The 22176-nt window shown below is 34.8% G+C and overlaps 2 protein-coding genes across 3 annotated transcripts; one reads left to right on the top strand and one right to left on the bottom strand.

The window, feature by feature from the left end:
* The first annotated feature begins 1642 nt into the window (after positions 1-1642).
* On the top strand, positions 1643-2270 carry LOC101899476 (small ribosomal subunit protein uS14m). The gene is made up of 2 exons (XM_005182753.4): positions 1643-1807; positions 1860-2270. Exons 1-2 carry the CDS (start codon positions 1745-1747, stop codon positions 2181-2183), a joined length of 387 nt encoding a protein of 128 aa, XP_005182810.1. The 5' UTR covers positions 1643-1744; the 3' UTR covers positions 2184-2270.
* On the bottom strand, positions 2207-5763 carry LOC131804422 (dynein axonemal assembly factor 5-like). 2 transcript variants are annotated; one of them, XM_059127274.1, is made up of 5 exons: positions 5555-5763; positions 4285-5139; positions 2762-4140; positions 2481-2711; positions 2207-2416 (listed from the first exon to the last, which is right to left on the bottom strand). In XM_059127274.1, exons 2-5 carry the CDS (start codon positions 5085-5087, stop codon positions 2289-2291), a joined length of 2541 nt encoding a protein of 846 aa, XP_058983257.1. In that variant the 5' UTR covers positions 5088-5139; positions 5555-5763; the 3' UTR covers positions 2207-2288. The 2 variants fall into 2 exon arrangements, with proteins under 2 accessions (XP_058983257.1, XP_058983256.1); XM_059127273.1 differs by lacking the exon at positions 5555-5763 and having other exon boundaries at positions 4285-5278.
* Positions 5764-22176: the final 16413 nt, after the last annotated feature.

Raw genomic sequence — 22176 nt, 5'->3', positions numbered from 1 at the left:
AATTCCAAAAGTAAACAGCCTAAATCCGACTGGTGAAACCTTACTGAAAAGAGCGCCAACATTTAAAAAATGAGTATTGAAGACGATAGGTTAAAATTAATAATTTATAATAATAATTAATAATCTGATTCTTCATTCAGCCAGTCCTCTTCACTGCTGGAATCATCCAAAAGTGAATACATCAGTTGCTCCATATTTTCTCTTTTTGTTTTTTGCACGACAAATATTAGTTTTTCCTTTAGTTTTCAAGTTGATCATTTTCTTTATTGAAATGTATCAATACATTTTTCAACCTTGTTAGCCCTGCCAATTAAATGTCAAATTTACAATGTGCACATTTCTGCTCGGCCAAATTCATGTAGCTAAAACAAGCAGAAATGTGCACCACTCAGCGTCATTTTTTTCTCGAGAGAGCTGCAAGTTTTGCTAGTTTTTGGAGTACGGGAATGCGTTGTAGCAGAATTAGTGCTAATTAGTACTAATTTGCAGGTTCTGGAACACAACTTTTGTGTATGTACATATTGTTTTGAAATATAAAAACTAAAAAAAATTAAAAGTCAATGACTAAAATAAATGTACATGGCGGAACGCGCCCTATGAATATTAATCAGTTTTGCAATGGAAATGGAACATTGAATAGTTTTGCTCATGTTTAAAAAACAAAACAATCCGGGGTATTCACCATTTTAACGTATATGAACATGTGGGAAAATATCAAAAACATTAGAATATCTTGTTGCATCTCATTTTTAATAGTTCACACAGAAAGCGGACTTGGTTTCAGGGCTGTATTTCTGTAGTTTTACTAAGCTATTTTACCTACTTATTGTACCATGAATTTATCATTCAAAAATAAATCTTTTCACGACTGGATATATTTTGAATCCGGTGTGGAATCTACATACTAAAGGCGAGAATACATAAAACACTAAAACAACCAACAACTTTAAAATTTTATTTGCTTATGATAATCCATTGAAAGGTTCATTATTTTCCTTGCAGAAAGTAACCAATGTGAATAAACACTTATTGTTCATAATCAATTTTGGCTATTTATTGCATTATCTTTTGGAATACCTAAACAATAATCAACTGAGCTGCATTCACATCCTCCTAAGGAATCTAATAGACCCAGTGGGCTAATCTTCAATAGTATTAACGGTTTCCGTTGTCGATGCGAACTTGAATGCAAAACAGAAACACCACTCAAAAACCCAAACAAGTTATGAAAAAAATACTCAATTTTTTTAAATACATTCTCTGTTCCAGTACCTGCAAGAATCTACTAGTTTTCCAATATTCTTCGATATCATAAAGGGAAAATCGCTTATCGTGGTACAAACTTTTACATTCTTGCAGTTCTGGAACAGACCAACAATAAACAATTAAGAGTTAATAAATGTGATTTTAAAGTTTTCAGTGATAAATTTATGATTGTTTTGGAAAGTTTGTGCAAGCCATTTGTTAATTGTTAGGAAAGGGTACTATCCTAAAATTTATTCTATTTGTTACCTCGCATAAACACGGGGTTGGCCTATACAATATATCAATAAATTTCCCGACATTAGCCCACAGTGCAATTCAGTGTTGAACAACGATTGAAATTTGGATACACTTACGTTTACCAACACTTCCATTGCCGTCAGCTGTTTTCCTGACCAATTTCTAACCTAAGTGTTTTGTTATTGTTACGGAGCCACAACCATTTAGTTCTCATCTGGAAAAAGGAAAAAGAATTAACAAAATGAATTCCCTGACTAAAGCTGGAAGTTTTGTCTCTCAATCATTGCAATTTGCCGGATGTGGGGTATGATTTCCGATACTTTAGTTGTTAAATCTAACATTTATTCTCATTTCAGTTCCAACAAGTTCGCAACAAATGGGCGGATTGGAAAATGATTCGTGATGTAAAACGCCGCAAGTGTGTGACCGAGCATGCCAAAGAACGGTTGCGTGTTAATGCATTGCGGAAGAACGACATACTACCAGTAGAGTTAAGAGAAATTGCCGATGCTGAAATTGCTGCATTTCCCAGAGATTCCTGTTTGGTACGCGTTCGTGAACGTTGTGCCCTAACTTCCAGACCTCGCGGTGTAGTACACAAATATCGCCTCAGTCGTATTGTGTGGCGTCATCTGGCTGATTACAATAAATTGTCGGGTGTCCAGAGAGCTATGTGGTAAAAGCATACTCAAAGATATTGTTAAAATTGTGTGTTTATTAAAAATAAATGCTAAGAGTATTAAAAAATTAAAATACATTTGACGATATGTTTAATAATTTGCAATTCATTCAATGAATGGTAGTTCCTTCTCAAGCTCTTTTAAACTAAAGTTGTTGTAAGTTAAACTCATTGTTCGCTCATAACTGTCCTTGGCTATTTCCGGATAGCGCTTCGACATCTCCAAAATCGTTTCTGCGTAAATGGAAAGAAGAAATCGAATACATTATTTGTTTTAATTGACAAATAAAATATTTACCTTTTATTGTGGCCTGTAAACGTTTCTCTGGATTATCATAGTGTAAAAACAACATATCCATACACTGCTTCACAAATGTTAACCACACATCGTGATTAATAGCAGTCCTAGAAGCATTTGTGCTTTCAGATTTTTCGTTCTTCGCCTCTACTACAGGCTTCAATTTTGGAATAACAGAAACAGCTAATATTCTTATACCAGCAGAGGCATCATCTAAGCGTTGCAAACATCCTAAAAATATCTATATAAATAACTTTTCATCCAAACATTTTCTCTCCTACCATATGCTATAGGTTTCATATCCTCCAATGGTATCGAACCGAAATTACACAGACATTTGATGGCATAGTGACGCGTTGACACTGACTGATCCTCTAACAGACTGGGCATATATTTCGCTAAGCCAGGCAGAACCAAACGTGCTTCTTCAGCTGCCCCCTGTGATATGGCACAAAGAGTAGCGGTAGCCAAAGACCGCATTGCCTCTGCATTAGCTCCCGCCTTCCATATCAAATGAGGTTCAATAACTTCTTTAACGAACTCCTGCAATAGTTCAGAACTACGATTCAATGGTTTTCGGAGTGTTTTATGCCAGTCTAGCATTGCTATGGAAACGGCAGTAAATACTTTAACCTTTGATTCATCAGCACAATGTTCGAAAACTGTTTTCATTTTTTCTGTTATTATGTGAATGTATGGCTCACGAAATTGACCCAATTTAATTAGACCATATAGCAGCAAGATGGGCTCACTCAAGGCATCCAAATGAGCATCTATACTGTCAACATACATCAAGGCATTTGTGAAATATTTTTCATGTAAATCATCCACTGTGAAGTTATATCGTTTGGCAATAGCTTCCAAAATAGCATTGCCTTTAGTTTGCAGCTCCTCGCTATTACTTTGTTCTGATTCCAACGATAGTGCCATTACCTTTATTGTGGATGTATAACAGTTCCTGTGCAAACTGTTCAACTTCTCACATAAATCCGAGGAACAATCAGCAGAATAAATTGCTTCATTTTCGGTCTTATCTAAAACTGTTTCATTCATCAACAAAATGTACATTTGAAATCCGCTCTTCAGTGTTTGTGAAAAATCTGGCTGAACCAGTAAATCCATTAATCGGACATGGTCGTCAAATTTAATTTTCAAAGCGGATTTGTACATATAGTAAAAACATTTTAAATAACCCTCCTTGGCATTTTTTACTAAGCCATCAAATCCATGTTCACACCAGTCATCATAGTTCAACAGACGACCCATCAAGTCGGCAAGATTGTAGGCTTCCTGCGCCACAATATGTTCATTATCGCGGCACGCTCTTGCTACATCTGGATAAATTTCAAAAAATTTCGCAGTCATTGCAGCTTCGGCATGCAATACAAATTGATATAATAATTTAAGCGAATGTAGGCGAACATTTTCTTTCCAATCAGATGATTCTCGAGTTATCAAATTTAGCAGACGCAAGGACCTTTGAACAATAGCACGGCAACCAATAGTCGGACGTTTTATATCCACCGGATAGTTGGCTGGGGGTAAATCGGCGATTTCTTGCTTACTTAATTCTGCTTCATTTTCATCGTAGTACTGTTTTCCACACTTTACCCATAGAGGCAATATGTATTCACGTACTTCAGGCGATTCGTCTTTAAGGCTGAAATCGTAAGGAGTTAGTCAATCTTTTTTAAATCATTAATCAATTTAAAGGAAATATTATATTATTTTTATATATCAATTTATATATTATTATATATTATTTTTATATATCAATCATATTTTAATATATCAAATGTCTTACCAGCAGAGCACCAAAGGTATAAGCCTTTCGAAATATGAGTATCGGTCCCGCAACTCTAGCAAAAGCCTGATTCCCATTTCACCACATTCGCGACGAACTAAGGGCATTGAGTCCATAAGCAATGGAGAAACTTCCATTAACAATCGCGACAAGGCTTCGCCAGCATCAATGTGCAAAGCTACATAGCCCAAAGCATTCACGGCAGCTACACGAGCCTGAGAATGTTTGTGATTTAACATTCCATAAAGTGCTTTTGCTAGTGGCTCAGAGTGATTTCGAAAATTATGACTATCAATCGAAGACGCAAGCAGTGTCACACATCGACATGCCTCCCTCTGAACAGCGGGATAGGGATCTTTGAGAACTTTTATTAAAATTCTAACGATATCATCCACACAACCTTGAATGGAACATTTGTTGCCCGTCTGAATATATCGCTCGACCTGTTTGTTCAATTGTTTTATAAAACTCAGGCGAATTTCTTCACTTTCTTCCACCGTTTCCTGTTGCCCCAAGCGTTCGGCCAAAGTCGATACAATGTTTAGCAAGTGGAAGTCATTTGGTGGTAATCGTTCCATAAACTCGTTAACAGTTTCCACTGATTGGTCTCGGACACTTTCGTATTTGTCGCTGTAACATTTCAGCAAGTGCAGATAACACTCATCATAAATTTCCATGATATTGTCGTCACTGAATTCCTGGCGATTTCGGCATTTCATTTGCAAATCTTCTAGAGCTCCCAATTTGACCCTTCTCTCGTTGGATTGCAATTTGATGCAAATTTCTTCCAGACTCAAAGACATTTTTGCGACCGTTCAATTAGGATTTTCCAAGCAGTTCTTCCTGTCACAAATTCTTATTTGGATAATCAAATTTATTGTTTTCAAAAAATAACAAGTAACCATGGTACTATGATATCAAGGTAGGGCTATGATACCATATGATATAATTTTTTTTATTTTCTTGGCTTAAAATGTCATCTTTATTTGTTTATGTATGTGTTTTCAAAAAAATTGTTCAGAAAATATTCAAATTCGGGTGTTTTCAAAATGTTTATTTCAACGTATGCATCACAAAATCTAGAGTTTTTGTAGCGAAATAATCCTTTAGAGATATATAGGATATATAGTACACGATTTTGAAAAGAAGTGTTGACCTTTCATTCAGTTATCGCGGTTTTCAATTATTTATTCAAAATAAATGCAACAAGTTGTTTGATTTTTTTTTGTTTTTATACTAATTCTGACATTACAAGCCAAAGTTGACCTACCTTCTCTTCATTGTACCATGCAAGTAACTAACGTCCCAACGAAGCGAATATAAAGGCCAAAAAGCAATACTTGATAAAAAATAAACAGAAAGCAAAGACTCCGGGTACTCTGTTGTTTACGAATGAGTGTAATGCATAACGCCCGGGTACTCTGTTGTTTACGAATGAGACATGAGAAAATTGAACATCTTCACTAAAGAGCGCGGAACTAGCTGCTACTATCGTTTTTCAGTTTTTCCAAATGCTATCAAACTCGACTATGGACTTGGGCGAAACTTAGTTCTCGACTATTCATAGTCGATTGTTCGACTTATGCTATGTTCTCATTGCAATTTCAATCACACTGTTCGCTCTCCAAATTAGGTACACAAATGAACCCGTTCATACGGCATGATTCGTAAATCATAATAACATAATTCCTTTTTATACACTCCTCCATACTATGGAGGGTATATTAACATTGTCATTCCGTTTGTAACTCTTCGAAATACCCATGTCAGACCCAACAAAGTATATATATTCTTGATCAGCGTGAAATTCTAAGTCGAATTAGCAATGTCAGCCTGCCTGTCTATTGAATTTACAAGGAGAATGAATGCCATGTAACTTTTTTAAAAATTAAGAAAATGGAAAGTTTGTCTAGTTTTAAATTAGTCACTTTATTCATTTTTTAAAAACTTAAAACAAAAAACCCGAATTAAATTTTTTTATAAAAAATAAGGTATGGTAAAGCCAATTAACCTGATTTTGGCTTGGACAAAATAAAAGTAACTCTGTTGTACATTTTTATGATCGCTGCAATTTCAGTTGTTTTACTGCTATATTTATCGTTTTTTGCTTCCTTCAACAATTTCGCTTGTCATAACTCATTTTTGAGAAGTTTTTTACAAAAGCACGTGTTTGTTTCCGTTTTTTAAGTACTGCCCAAAAAGCTTATCAGTGACTATGAAAACAAGCAAGCTATCGCAGAAAATGATTTTCGAGAAATATTTCATAAATATTTCCGTGATTTCTAGTATACTAAGTGGGTTTTCTGATATATCATTGGATATAAGCTCGAGATGAGTGCGTAGACGAGTAGTGCAGTTGGTCTGCATGCCCGTAAGCCATCAAAAAAATCAATTATATCTGAAACAAATAAAACAGCTGTAAGTTCGGCCGGGCCTTTTAATACCCTCCACCATTTGGCACAAATTTGCCAATTTCCAAAAAAAAAAAATCCGTTAAAAATTCTGTTAAAATCTTAAAAATACCGAATGCTTATACGACGACGTGGGCCTGCATAGGCAACTTTTGTCATAAGTTATTACAATATTTAAATGCGAGACTTGAAGAAAAATCTGTTTATAATGTAGCTAAAATCATCAAAATACCGAATATGGGGGGGGTACCGTTATATGGGGGCTATACGAGGACGTTGACCTGCACAGACAATTTTCTGGCATGGGCTGAAGTATCCATTACGAACTTCACATGCGAAATTTGAAACAATTCCGGTGAATAATGTCGCTAAAATCATCAAAATACCGAATATCGGGGGTTAGGTTATATGGGGGCTATACGATATCGTGGACCTATATAGATAGTTCTCTGCCGAGAACTTCCCTCAAGGAACTCCTTGTGTGGATTTTCAGACAATTCCGTTGAGAAATGTGGGTAAAATCATCAAAATACCGAATATCGGGGGTACCGTTATATGGGGGATATTCGATATCGTGGACCTATATAGATAATTCTCTGCTGAGGTATAAAGTATCCACAAGGAACTCCATGTGTGGATTTTCAAACAATTCCGTTGAAAAATGTGGGTAAAGTTATTAAAATACCGAATATCGGGGGTACCGTTATATGGGGGCTATACGATATCGTGGACCGATATAACCCATCTTCGAACTTGACCTGCCTGCGGACAAAAGAGAGATCTGTGCAAAATTTTAGCTTCCTATCTTAATTCTTTTAGACGTGATTACAACAGACGGACAGACGGACGGACAGGGCTAAATCGTCTTAGAATTTTACGCTGATCAAGAATATATATACTTTGTTGGGTCTAAAATGATTATTTCGATGAGTTACAAACGGAATGACGAACTTAATAAACCCTCCATACTATGTATGGTGGAGGTTATAATAAAATACGTTTAAAATTCTGTTAAAATCTTAAATATACCATTTATATAGAGTGTTACCGTTATTTTGGGGTCTATCCGAAGACGTGGACCTGCAAGTTTTTGTCACTGGCTGCAGTACCCTTTACGAAGAGCTAATACAATTCCTCTAAACTCAACCAAACTCAAACCAAAATACCGAATATAGGGATATTTAGGGGCTATAGGAAGTCCTGCCTAGACACTTTTTTGTCACAGTCTATAGTTCTCATTAGGAACTACAAATACGAAATTTGAAACAATTCCCGTAAACAAAAATCATCAGAATAACGAATATCGGGTGGTATCGATATTAGGGTCTAAACGACGACGTGGACCTGAATAGACAATTTTCTGTCATAGACTGTAGTACCTATTAGGAAATTCAAACACGAAATATGAAACAATTCCGGTAAATAATGTCGCTAAAATCATCAAAATACCGAATATAGGGAAGTACCGTTATATGGGTGTTATACGAAGACATGGATCTGCATAGCCAATTTTCTGTCAAAGGCTGTAGTACCCATTACGAACAATCAAGACGAAATTTGAAACAATTCCGGTGAACAATATCGCCAAAAACAACAAAATGCCGAATATAGGGAGGTACAGTTATATGGAGGCTATACTTGAACGTGGAACTATATAGCCCATTTTCAATACCTTAAAAAAGTTCTGCACATTTGAGTAACATTTTCTCAACCTACTTCAATTCGATCGGAAGCTAGAGTGATTTCTATGGTGATTTCTATACTATGGTGGAGGGTATAAAAATAAGTGTTAATTCTCTTTTGTGAGTGTCTGTAAGGAAACTAATCATTTTTGTTGTTGTTGTTCGGAGGCAAAGTGTAAACAACGGAACAAGCAACTTATCCGAAAGACATAGCAGGCTATAAGTTATTGAATCAAGATTTTGTAGTTCACTCAATAGAAGGTCTTTCCAATTCTTCAGATAGCAGAACTTTCAAATATTGTCATTTTTATAATTGAAGCGAAAACGTCTTCGGTTAATTCGAGCATGAAGAAAAATATTAGGCACCTTGCAAAACCAACATCAAGCTAACTATCAGAACAAAACCTTCGCGTATAAACCAATTTACATTTCATTCTCTATTCTAAATTGCATGGAGGGCCTGCAAATTCTAGCAAGATTTGAAACCAGCTAATATTACATGTTAATTGTCTGCCAGCCAATTAAAAAGCAATCATTTTAAAAGCTCTTTTGCCTACAAATTATAAAGCGATCAAAAACTTTCCAAGACGAATTGAATTTGAAAAATGTAGAAAGGGTTCCGCCTTCGTTTCCATTTCATCGATATACAAAATCCTGCTCCGTTTCTGCATGCTTGAAATTCCGTAATCCTCAAGAGGATTGCATGGCGCAAGCTACCGTAACCTCACTAACGGAGAAAGGATGTTAACGCTTATCAAAGAAATTAACCAAAGGGAGCGAATAAATCCGCAAACAAAACAATAACAACAACAATACAAAAGTATAGAAACCTGAGAAGGCGTATACAAGCGAAAAGCAAAACGAAAATGTGTAACAAAACTTTTGAAGCCCGATGAATTATGAGAGTTTCGAAAGATTTATGAATGACAAAAAATATTTGATATTTTTTAAATCATCTCAAAATGTAAACAGTCACCCCATACCCCCTACCCACCATATCCTAGTTGTGATACTTACAATCGGTTGTCCTCCCTTTGCAACCCCAATAATGCGGATTTGAATGATTTGAGTAAGGAAGACCACAACAAAAGATGCTAAAGCATCAGGGCTGAAATGGGAAAAAAGTCTATCGCAAACAATGCATAACGACAAACAATGGAGGCCAAGTCTGGCAGGGAGTGATGGTTACAAATTTGCCGCAATTAGGTTGAATTTCAATTTTCCATAAAAGCCACTTAAAACTAAAATATTGAAATAATTCAAATGGGACGACACATATGGGTGGTTGCAGTAGCAATCCAGACCGCATCATCAGTTTGAAGTCTGTATCTTTAAAGGGCCAACAACTTTTTTTCAACAATGTAGTTGTGCGTATCGCGAATATAAATGTTGGATAAGTATGTAACTATTTTAAAAATTCTAATAGTTCTTAAAATATTTCAACTTAATATTGAATAATTTGATCAAGTTGTAAATGTAAGTAGAAAGGGACATAGGCAGACGTGGCGACCAAGTGGTACCTTAAAACACTACAGTTGCGTTATGAAGTAAAAAACCAGTAAAGAAAGTCCTAAAGTCGGGCGGGGCCGATTTTATGATACCCTACACCACTTTGCTAATTTAGTTAAGCTCCACTTAATAATTAAAAGTTTTTATGGGAGAATTCAATCATACACTATATGATTATAATTATAATTTAAAATTCAAAGGACTAAATATGCCGAAGCATTTGTATCTTTTAAATTCGGACTTGTATTGCCCATTTGGTGCAAAATTAATTTGAAATCAGATAAAGATATATATGGGAACTATATCCAAATCTGAACCGATCTCGATAAAATTTGGCAAAGATATTTTTGAGCTGTATTTGATATATTTCCCTGAATATCGTTTTTACGGGGTGCATATTACGGCTGTGGGTAACAAATACAGCAAATCGGATGAACAATATATATGGGAGCTATAGCTATATCTGAACCGATCTTCACCAAATTTGGCATACTACCTTCTAGACTAAATTCTGTCGTATGTGCCAAATTCCATCCCATTTGGGCAAATATTAGACGTTTGGTGCACAATAAAATGTAAATCGGACGAAGTTATATATGGGAGCTATATCCAAATCTGAACCGATCTCGATAAAATGTAGCAAATGTATTTCTGAGCTGTATTTGATATATTTCCCCAAATATTGTTGTTATAGAGTGCATATTACGGCTGCGAAGGACAAAAATAACAAATCGGATGAACAATATATATGGGAGCTATAGCTATATCTGAACCGATTTCGATCAAATTTGGCATACTTATTTTCAGGCCTAATTTGGTTTTATGTGAAAAATTTCATACTATTCGGGCTGATATTACACGTTTAGTGCACAATAAAAGGCAAATCGGACAAAGATATATATATATATAGGGTTCGTCCTTGGGCCAAACAATTGTTGTTTGCAAAGTTTCATCTCAATCGGATAATAAATGCGGCCTGCATTTTGTTCACAAGAATACATGGACAGACGGACGGACGGACGGACAGACGGACTGACTGATATGCATAAATCAACTCAGAAAGTGATTCTATGCAGATCATCAAAAGGAACTATGGTTCTTTCGTTTCCTTTTGCCTGTTACAAACAAATGCACAAAGACATAATACCCTGACCACCTTGTGGTGTAGGGTATAAAAACTTCCCCATTGAAGCGAAAATTACTCCTAAATTATAGACTTCGTTTACACGAAGTTTCGAATTTTTTGTTCATGCTGGAACATGTAGTGATTACAAAGGTAAGGGATGTGAGACGTATTTCTGTAAATGTTGACTGAATGAGTATTTAATTAAAGTTGTGTTGCAGAACTTAAAACGAAAACCTAGAAAATCGTATAGTCAAAATGTAAAGATCGCATACAAATATGGGGTTCTTTTAATACTTTTTATACCCTCAGCCATATGGCTACAGAGGGTTATATCATTTGATACAACCAAAACGGGCCTTATTGAAATGGGGTCTAACCCTAGGTCCCTTTGGACCAAATCCGTTTCAGGATATTTGGAGTCGATATAGGGTTGTCCGTTCGTCTGTCTGTCTGTCCGGCTGGCTTGCGCGCACTGAGATACAAACTTGGTACATCGTAATATTATTGTCAAAGTTAAATCGAGTTCGAAAATGGATAATATCGTTCCACTCCTTCTTGTACCTCTCCCACAATAGGCCAAAATTTTCGGGGAAAATAGTTTACCGTACAGAACAAGAAAGTTTCGTCAAATTTTGTGAAAACTTTGAAAATCCTAATATTTTTATTATTTTTATATAAGGTGCGAAAATGGGAAATATCGGCCCACTCCATCCAATACATTCCACACAAAGGGTCAAGATTTAGAATAATTATAACACCTATAAGATTCGAAATTAAACTCCGATTGTATATAAATTTGGTACATCCTAATATTTCTACCAACAGATGATCTGGTATGAACATGGAATATGTCGGACCATTGGTACCTCCGCCACAAAGGTCAAACTTTTGAATAACGCTTAAAAAAAGGGAAATAATCATCCGATTCTCTTCAAATTTAACATACCCCATAATATTTTTACTGAGGCTAGATCTGGTGTGAAAATGATAGATATATAGATCCATCCCTTTTGGTACCTCTCCCACGTCAAATTTCACCGCATATGGCTGGAATTTGGGACAGAACTTGGAAATGTGAAATTACAAATTACCGTTATATGTATGTTGGTATATAAATTCCATCTTATTATACGGTGAGGTTACCATTCATTAATTGATCATGGCATGTATTTGGTTCTAAGCGATTTTGCTAACTTAAAATTTTTGAAACGTATATTAAAGTGAGTCCCAACTAGAACGCAATTTTTTAAATTTGGCGCCATTTAAAGTGTTATTGACGATGTAAATTTGGGGTTAAAATAAGTCGCAAAAAGAGACAAATGTAAAGAGATTAATTTATAAATTTGCAGTGTCGAGTGGAGGTGTAGGGAGTTTGAGCGACTTGTTGATGTTGCTCAAACTCCCTACACCTCAATTCGACACAAAGCTCAGCAAATAGTTCAGTTTTTTAGTAAAATTTAATCTAGGACAATAATGTACCTTCAAACCTATTGGATTCAACAATAATGAAATGACGAAATGAAGCAAGTTGGTAAAATGATGCTGAAATGCATTTTAGGTCTGTAGATTTGGTATTGAAAATAGGACACATAGGTCCACATTTTTATATAGTCTCCATATGACTGTACCGCCATATTTAAAGTGTTTTGGTTGTTTTAGTCACATTTTTTTAACAGAATTTGCTGTAAATTTGCAATTTGTATTCCCTATATGCAGAAAACATATTTAAAAATATACAAGTTTAAGTCTAGTTCCCCCGATATTCGGTATTGTGATGATTTGTGTCACATTTTCCACCGGATTTTCATTAAATTCTTTCAGTTCTTCTTGATACCACTTTTAATGACAGAAAATTGCTTAGACCTGTAAAAATCCCAATTTTTGTATAACTCCCATATTTATATTTTAGATTTTATTATACCCTCCACCATAGTATGGAGGGTATATTAAATTTGTCATTTTTATACACCGAAATATAAATTTTAGACCCCACAAAAAATATATATCTGTGTTAGATCTGAAGGACTTTTGGAATTGAAAATGGAATACATAGGCCCACGTTTTGGTATAGCCCCCATATAACAGTACCGAGAGATTTAAGTTGTTTTGATGTTTTAGTCACAAATTGAACGGCTTTACTGAAAATTGGTAGCATGTGTTCCCATTATGTAAGAAACATATTTGCATAGAACTGTCAATATAGGTCTAATCGGTATTAGGTCTAATCGATATAAGTCTATTCGGTATTTGGATGATTTTTGTTACAATTTTCACCGGAATTGTTTCAAATTTGGAATTTGAAGTTCCTAATGGGTACTACATCCGATGACAGAAAAATTCATACTATTCGGGCTGATATTACACGTTTAGTGCACAATAAAAGGCAAATCGGACAAAGATATATATATATATAGGGTTCGTCCTTGGGCCAAACAATTGTTGTTTGCAAAGTTTCATCTCAATCGGATAATAAATGCGGCCTGCATTTTGTTCACAAGAATACATGGACAGACGGACGGACGGACGGACAGACGGACTGACTGATATGCATAAATCAACTCAGAAAGTGATTCTATGCAGATCATCAAAAGGAACTATGGTTCTTTCGTTTCCTTTTGCCTGTTACAAACAAATGCACAAAGACATAATACCCTGACCACCTTGTGGTGTAGGGTATAAAAACTTCCCCATTGAAGCGAAAATTACTCCTAAATTATAGACTTCGTTTACACGAAGTTTCGAATTTTTTGTTCATGCTGGAACATGTAGTGATTACAAAGGTAAGGGATGTGAGACGTATTTCTGTAAATGTTGACTGAATGAGTATTTAATTAAAGTTGTGTTGCAGAACTTAAAACGAAAACCTAGAAAATCGTATAGTCAAAATGTAAAGATCGCATACAAATATGGGGTTCTTTTAATACTTTTTATACCCTCAGCCATATGGCTACAGAGGGTTATATCATTTGATACAACCAAAACGGGCCTTATTGAAATGGGGTCTAACCCTAGGTCCCTTTGGACCAAATCCGTTTCAGGATATTTGGAGTCGATATAGGGTTGTCCGTTCGTCTGTCTGTCTGTCCGGCTGGCTTGCGCGCACTGAGATACAAACTTGGTACATCGTAATATTATTGTCAAAGTTAAATCGAGTTCGAAAATGGATAATATCGTTCCACTCCTTCTTGTACCTCTCCCACAATAGGCCAAAATTTTCGGGGAAAATAGTTTACCGTACAGAACAAGAAAGTTTCGTCAAATTTTGTGAAAACTTTGAAAATCCTAATATTTTTATTATTTTTATATAAGGTGCGAAAATGGGAAATATCGGCCCACTCCATCCAATACATTCCACACAAAGGGTCAAGATTTAGAATAATTATAACACCTATAAGATTCGAAATTAAACTCCGATTGTATATAAATTTGGTACATCCTAATATTTCTACCAACAGATGATCTGGTATGAACATGGAATATGTCGGACCATTGGTACCTCCGCCACAAAGGTCAAACTTTTGAATAACGCTTAAAAAAAGGGAAATAATCATCCGATTCTCTTCAAATTTAACATACCCCATAATATTTTTACTGAGGCTAGATCTGGTGTGAAAATGATAGATATATAGATCCATCCCTTTTGGTACCTCTCCCACGTCAAATTTCACCGCATATGGCTGGAATTTGGGACAGAACTTGGAAATGTGAAATTACAAATTACCGTTATATGTATGTTGGTATATAAATTCCATCTTATTATACGGTGAGGTTACCATTCATTAATTGATCATGGCATGTATTTGGTTCTAAGCGATTTTGCTAACTTAAAATTTTTGAAACGTATATTAAAGTGAGTCCCAACTAGAACGCAATTTTTTAAATTTGGCGCCATTTAAAGTGTTATTGACGATGTAAATTTGGGGTTAAAATAAGTCGCAAAAAGAGACAAATGTAAAGAGATTAATTTATAAATTTGCAGTGTCGAGTGGAGGTGTAGGGAGTTTGAGCGACTTGTTGATGTTGCTCAAACTCCCTACACCTCAATTCGACACAAAGCTCAGCAAATAGTTCAGTTTTTTAGTAAAATTTAATCTAGGACAATAATGTACCTTCAAACCTATTGGATTCAACAATAATGAAATGACGAAATGAAGCAAGTTGGTAAAATGATGCTGAAATGCATTTTAGGTCTGTAGATTTGGTATTGAAAATAGGACACATAGGTCCACATTTTTATATAGTCTCCATATGACTGTACCGCCATATTTAAAGTGTTTTGGTTGTTTTAGTCACATTTTTTTAACAGAATTTGCTGTAAATTTGCAATTTGTATTCCCTATATGCAGAAAACATATTTAAAAATATACAAGTTTAAGTCTAGTTCCCCCGATATTCGGTATTGTGATGATTTGTGTCACATTTTCCACCGGATTTTCATTAAATTCTTTCAGTTCTTCTTGATACCACTTTTAATGACAGAAAATTGCTTAGACCTGTAAAAATCCCAATTTTTGTATAACTCCCATATTTATATTTTAGATTTTATTATACCCTCCACCATAGTATGGAGGGTATATTAAATTTGTCATTTTTATACACCGAAATATAAATTTTAGACCCCACAAAAAATATATATCTGTGTTAGATCTGAAGGACTTTTGGAATTGAAAATGGAATACATAGGCCCACGTTTTGGTATAGCCCCCATATAACAGTACCGAGAGATTTAAGTTGTTTTGATGTTTTAGTCACAAATTGAACGGCTTTACTGAAAATTGGTAGCATGTGTTCCCATTATGTAAGAAACATATTTGCATAGAACTGTCAATATAGGTCTAATCGGTATTAGGTCTAATCGATATAAGTCTATTCGGTATTTGGATGATTTTTGTTACAATTTTCACCGGAATTGTTTCAAATTTGGAATTTGAAGTTCCTAATGGGTACTACATCCGATGACAGAAAATTGTTCATACTCGTGTAGCCTCCAATAACGGTACCTTCTTATATTCGGTATTTTGATGATTTTACTGACATTGTACACTGGAATTGTCTCAAATTTCGTATTTGAATAATAGCCTATGACAAAAGTTGCATATACAGGTCCAGCTCCAATATTCGGTATTTTTAAGGTTTTAGCAGTACATTTCAACGATTTTGTTTTTTTTTTTTTTTTGACAATTTGCAAATATCATTGAAATGGTGGAAGGACTCCAAAGTTCACGCCGGCTGAACTTACTGCTTCTTTACTTGTTACATTTTGCAAGTTTCTTCCAAATGATGGAAGGTATAAAAGGTTCGGTGTACGTGTTAGAAATTGCTTTCTTACCTACAATAAGAATATCTCTCACATAATTTAAAAAAAGTTTTGGAAGAAGTTTCGGAAACTGGTGCTCCTTGTTTCAAAAATATTATAACTACTGCACCAAGGCATGGTATAATAGTTTTAAAGGCTTATAAATCGTCTGAATACAATTTATTCTTATGGTAGTCCTGTAAAACATATGCACAGTTTTTATATTGCTTTGTTCAAGAACCTACAAGAATCTACTACTTTTGCAATTTTATTCGATGTCATACAGGAAAAAACGGTTAGGTAGTTTACATTCTTGCAGTTCTGGAAGAGAGCTTATATGTATATGTTTTGTTTTCAACAATAAACGAAATTATTTTGAACATTTTGAAATTCTGTTGAAAAGAAAAACAATTGTTGGATTTTGAGATGAAAAAACGTAATAGTATTATGAACTCGACATTGAGAAAAATCCGTGGTGTTACATTGATTTTTTGCTAAAAGTGCCAAATGAATAAAACAACTTGTTCCCTTAATAATTAATAAATTTGACAGCGTTACCTAAAATTCAACGTACACGGTCGACATATTTCACCACACAAGTAAAACACATATATTTATATGAATGTTATACAAATAAGTCGGGCGTAAAAAATTTCAAAAATTAAACATTTTCAACATAGAAAATTGAATAGGAACGAAACAAATAGGAACGAATAATAAAAAAAATGGATTTTTGTAATGAAATATTTTACAATTGGGTGAATTTAATTTTTTTTAATTTTTTTTATTTGCTAGATTTTACGAAATGGATTTTGCGTATTTGGCTAATACGGACATATAAAACATACGTCGAATTTTAGGTAACACTGTGAACACTGTGAACGCTGTTTATTAAATTTAATAAATCTGCCCTAGCTTGTTATTATTGTATCATACATCCGACAGCTTTGGTAATTGAAGCTTATTTCACTATTTTATGATTTCATGATTTCGAGTTTTCATGCCAATAGTCAGCTTCGCCAAAATTAATTTATAGTTTAATTCAATGCGGAAGCATTCAAAAACTTTTTTTTTATTCAAAATAGTAAACTTCTACTAAGTAATTGTTGAACCACTCATACATTCATACACACATATACATTTGATTTCTTTAGTTTACCAATAATTTTTGATATTTCTTCTGTCATACCGCATCGGTGTATTTGGCAACAGTGGAAGCAGTCCTCATTCGAGTGGAAAGAGACATCATGCGATGACAATTTTTACGAAAAAATAGCTTCATTGCAGTTTTTCTGCCTGAACACATTTGAATGTAATCGATCTCAGCGTTAACTCCAAAAGATGTTCTTTGATTGTTTTTATTGTCGTTGTATTTTTGCAAAACGAAAAATAAAACGGAAATATTCACATGCAATACGAGGACAATTTCACGCGGATACTGATTGTTCGACGTTGGTTTAATACACCAGGCAGCTACAATATCCTGAATGGGTCGTAAACATTGGTTTGTGTTACTTGTAACAGCCCTTTGCAAATATAGATTCAGTAGTAGACTTCTGTAAATATGGAAACGCCAAGTTTCGAAAGAATTGAGCATGTTACACCCCTATCTAGTATTTGACGTACGCAATCAACTTCATTAACCATAAAAGTTAAAGACATGTATTTATAGGAACAACAAAAAAAAAAAACAAAAACGTTATTAGAAAATCGGAGAATCTTATATCTAGGAAACATGCCTGCCTGTTTTTACTGTTATTTGACTTAGAACTGCAAAATTTGACACAACAATTTGTTTTGTGTCTAGGATGGTTGGTTTTGAAAATGAGATATATCGGTCCACGTTTTCGTATAGACCCACGTTTACGTAACGGCACCTCTATGATGATTTTCGCCGCATGTTTTTTTTTGCAGATTTGTCTAGAAATTTTACGCATAGGTCAACGTTTTCGTATATCTCCCATACAACGGTACCTCCCGATATTTGGTATTTTGATTATTTTCGACTCATTTATTTGCGGATTTGTCTAGAAAATTGTATTTGTAGTTCGTAATGGGCTCCATCTCCGGTTGCGGAACAATGCACCTATAGGTCCACGCTTTGCGTAGATCACCCATATAACGGTACCTCCCGATATTCGGTATTTTTATGGTTTTAGTCTCATATTTTTTACGGATTTATCCTAGTTCCGGTGGCAGAACATTAATGTGTAGGTCTACGTTTTCCTACCGATACACGGTATTTTGATAACCCTAGTCGCATTTACCCACGAAATTGTTTCAAATTTGGTATTTAAGAAGATTTGGTAGGTAAAAATCTTTGAAGTATAAAATTATCAATATAGGTTCCCGGTTTGGTATAGCCCCCATATGACGGTCTCATCCACTTTATGGTTTTTTGAAAAGTCTAACAGCATTATCTAAACTTTCTTACTGTCATTTGTAGTTTAAAGTAGAACATGTTTGAATTCAGATACTTTTATATAAACATGCCGAACTTAAGTTTTTTTACTTGTTTTTGAGATGACATTTCTTCAATCAAACCAAAAAAAAAAAAAAATTGCAGAACTTGTCAAAATATGCCATATTACACACATATACTTCTTCTAATTTCTCCCAAATTGGTAAATATAATTTTAGGCTTCCAAAAAACTTTGAATATTCACACCAAGATCGACGGTTATTTTGCTGTGTACTATTACCGACACGGATTAAATCGTTCATCATTCGTCCTGGCGCACATTCATAACTGCGAACTGTTTTGTACTGTAACGGAAATCAATGAATGCTGTAAAAATTAATATCCTGGAAAAAAATCAACGACAGCATAATCATTGATATACACCTACTCGGCGAGAGGACTTTGTGTAATGAATCATAACAGAGTGGCGCAGCAGCCCACTCTCGCCCTTTCCATTTTAATGTTCGTATTTAATTTCAATGAAGCCAGAAGCAGTTTTTTAATTTTTCCTTTTTTGTTTTACTTGGATTTTTTCGTCGTTGGAGTTTCCTGCGCGACGTCTTTTCAATTTAACACCACAGCTGTTGTCGGTGAGAAATCTATCATTTCGTTCGGCAATTGAGATATGCCTTGCGGTTAAGGACACCATCATAATCGTGGAACGGCATAGCTGCCAGTAAATGATTTATGAAATCAGATTTTTTGTTGAATTAAGTTTTTTTCGTTCTTTCCTTGGTTGTTGTCAATTAAACATCACGGCCGTGGTTTACGGCAGAGTATTTTTCTTGTCTTTTTTAATTTCCACTTGGAATATTTATGAATATATAAATTCGTTATGGCTATGCAAAGTTTCGTGTCATTAACGATGGGTGGTGTGTCACGCTTCCGAATTTCTTCCTGTCAAATCTGACAGCAGCCCATCTCTGTAATTTCAGTGTAAGTGATGAGTGAAGGGTGCTTGTTACTGTTATTGGGTTTCCAACTTCAAAACTTCTGCAACACCTGGTGCGTTATAATTGTATTTTAAAATACAATTGTAATTTTTTTTCTTTTTTATAAAGTAATTCGAAATAAAAATATATGGTTTTATGTGGTTTTGCTTATGTTCATTTACAATAAAATTAATAATACCTAAGACCTCCATAAAATTACTCATTGGTAGCTTTTACCAAGAAAATGTGATGCTTGCTTAAATTCCCAGGGAATTCAATTCATTGATGTAAATCTTAGGTTCGATGTGTAAATAGCACGGTTCACACAAAAGGAGGTTTAAAGTTCGATTGCATCAAAGTAGGGGTACATCAAGTTTCCTAGTTTTTGCATTTCGAAAACTAAATCTAGTGTCAAAAATTTATAAAATATCAAAATTTCATTCATATTGAATCTATATTTTATATCAAATAAATAACATGTTTGGAATTTGTTCATTAATTTCTCTGCTTTCGTTTAAATGAGTTGTGTGTGGTTTCGGAGTCTTTGAAACGAAGTCCAAAAATGTCGCTGTAGTCGGAGACGAAAAATTAATAATGCAACTGCGGATAATTCTTTTTAACTCCATTTTCTCAATTTAAGTATACGATTTTTCCGTGGTTTTTTAATTTTTGAAAATAAAAGAGACAATCTAACTTGCTGGGAGAAGAGATTGGCACAACTCTTAGTCATTCTGGGGTTACCATTTTGAACGACCCCGAGTCCGAATTGGAGTCGATCAGAAAGGGACCTCCTTTGTAGCCCTGGCTATACGGCAACGATTATTTGGCTCCGAAATCGCGTAATAAATTCTTGTTAAAAAAAAAAAAAACAATAAAACAGTTGTTGTTTCCATGAATAACTAAAAAAAGGTAAAAATCTTAAATATATCCCTAACTTATATTCGAAAATCAAAAGAACAAAAAGTGCTGACGCATTCGGTATTCTGATGATTTTAGCCACATTTTTCATTTGAATCGTTTAGAATTCGGTATGAAGGATTTGTAACTGTTTCTATCAACCCCTCCAAATATTTGGTATTCTGCTGGTCTTAGCCACATATTTTAACATTTTTTTTAAATTTGGTTTGAACTCTTAAAAGATAATAACCACTGTAGCAGGAAATCGACTAAAAAGTTTTTCGTTTTAGGTCAGTTTTTAGGTTTAGGTTTGTATAGGGTACAAAGTCCAAGTAATCCGTGTCATCTCTCTCCCCATAGAGAGAAAAGGTTTCGCTTCTTTCATAGCACGTAGCGTCAAGAGAAGGCTGATATGAGTGATTTGTTCTTGAACTAATGTTGGATTGTTAATAACGGGACAACAATCTTGGATGAGCATGATCGTTTTAATTCTTCTTTGTATATAACTGTATCTGAACCGATTTCCACGGAATTTGACATACATTTTGTCAGGCTTGTGTGGTATGTGTTCCAAATTTTATCCTATTTGGACAAATATTACACATTTAGGGCACAATCGAAGGCAAATCGGAAGAATATATATGTATGGGAATTATACATAAATATCGACCGATTTTTCCCAATTTCAATAGGGTTCGTCCTTCGTTGTTTACAAAAATATACGGACATCCATAAATTGACTCAGAAAGTGATTCTATGCATATCATCAAAAGGAACTATGAGTCTTTCTCGCTTGCTTGTCTGTGTATGTACTTTTTTGTACTATTGAGATAAAAATTACTTTTCTGATTTTTCCACCACCCCTTACGTATGCTTGTCTTCCAATTTAAAAACTATTTAATATTGAGTGTAACTACTTATCTAGACCGACCATTATTTTGTTATACAGGGGGGATAAAGCAGGCCACGGTGATGGTGTGGGCCGCCATAACAGGAGATGGTCGCTCTCCGCTCGTATTAATCGACCGTGGCATCAGAATAAATGCCGAATATTATCGCGAAAATATTATGGAGAGTGTATTAAAGCCTTGGGCACGCAAACATTTTGGCCGCAGACATTGGACATTCCCACAGGACTCAGCACCATCGCACTCAGCACTTGCCACACAAGAATGGTTACAAAATGAGGTTCCTCGCTTCATTTCCAGCGTACAATGGCCACCAAAATCTCCGGATACCAATCCATTGGACAATTGTGTCTGGAGTATTTTGGAAAGCAAGATTGGCACTAAAAAATACAAAAGTGTCGATCACCTCAAGCAAGCACTTCGCCGGGAATGGGCCAAAATGCCGCAGAGCAACATTAGGGCAGGGTGTGACGATTTCATTGGCCGTTTGAAGACCATAATTCGTGCCAAAGGTGACCGATTCGAACAAATCTGAACTTATTCTATGATTTGATGCTATTTCCGATATTTTTTGCTTTCATTCAATAAAATTAAAAAAAAAATGTAAAAATTAAAATAATAAAAATTTGACTTTGTTGACGTTTTTTTATCTCACCGTACCCATGTAGCG

Source organism: Musca domestica, unplaced genomic scaffold, assembly GCF_030504385.1.
Source record: "Musca domestica strain aabys unplaced genomic scaffold, Musca_domestica.polishedcontigs.V.1.1 43, whole genome shotgun sequence".
NCBI lineage: Eukaryota > Metazoa > Arthropoda > Insecta > Diptera > Muscidae > Musca > Musca domestica.
The sequence above is the reverse complement of the archived record's forward strand: the minus strand, read 5'-3'. Positions and strand labels throughout refer to the sequence as shown.

Excerpts from the sequence above, each read along its gene's own strand:
- LOC101899476 (XM_005182753.4), top strand. The coding sequence starts at position 1,745 with ATGAATTCCCTGACTAAAGCTGGAAGTTTTGTCTCTCAATCATTGCAA. Across the intron at positions 1,808-1,859 it reads TGCAATTTGCCGGATGTGGG|TTCCAACAAGTTCGCAACAA; the intron begins GTATGATTTCCG and ends TTCTCATTTCAG.
- LOC131804422 (XM_059127274.1), bottom strand. The coding sequence starts at position 5,087 with ATGTCTTTGAGTCTGGAAGAAATTTGCATCAAATTGCAATCCAACGAG. Across the intron at positions 4,141-4,284 it reads ATACCTTTGGTGCTCTGCTG|CCTTAAAGACGAATCGCCTG; the intron begins GTAAGACATTTG and ends TTACGATTTCAG. Across the intron at positions 2,712-2,761 it reads TATGAAACCTATAGCATATG|GATGTTTGCAACGCTTAGAT; the intron begins GTAGGAGAGAAA and ends AGATATTTTTAG.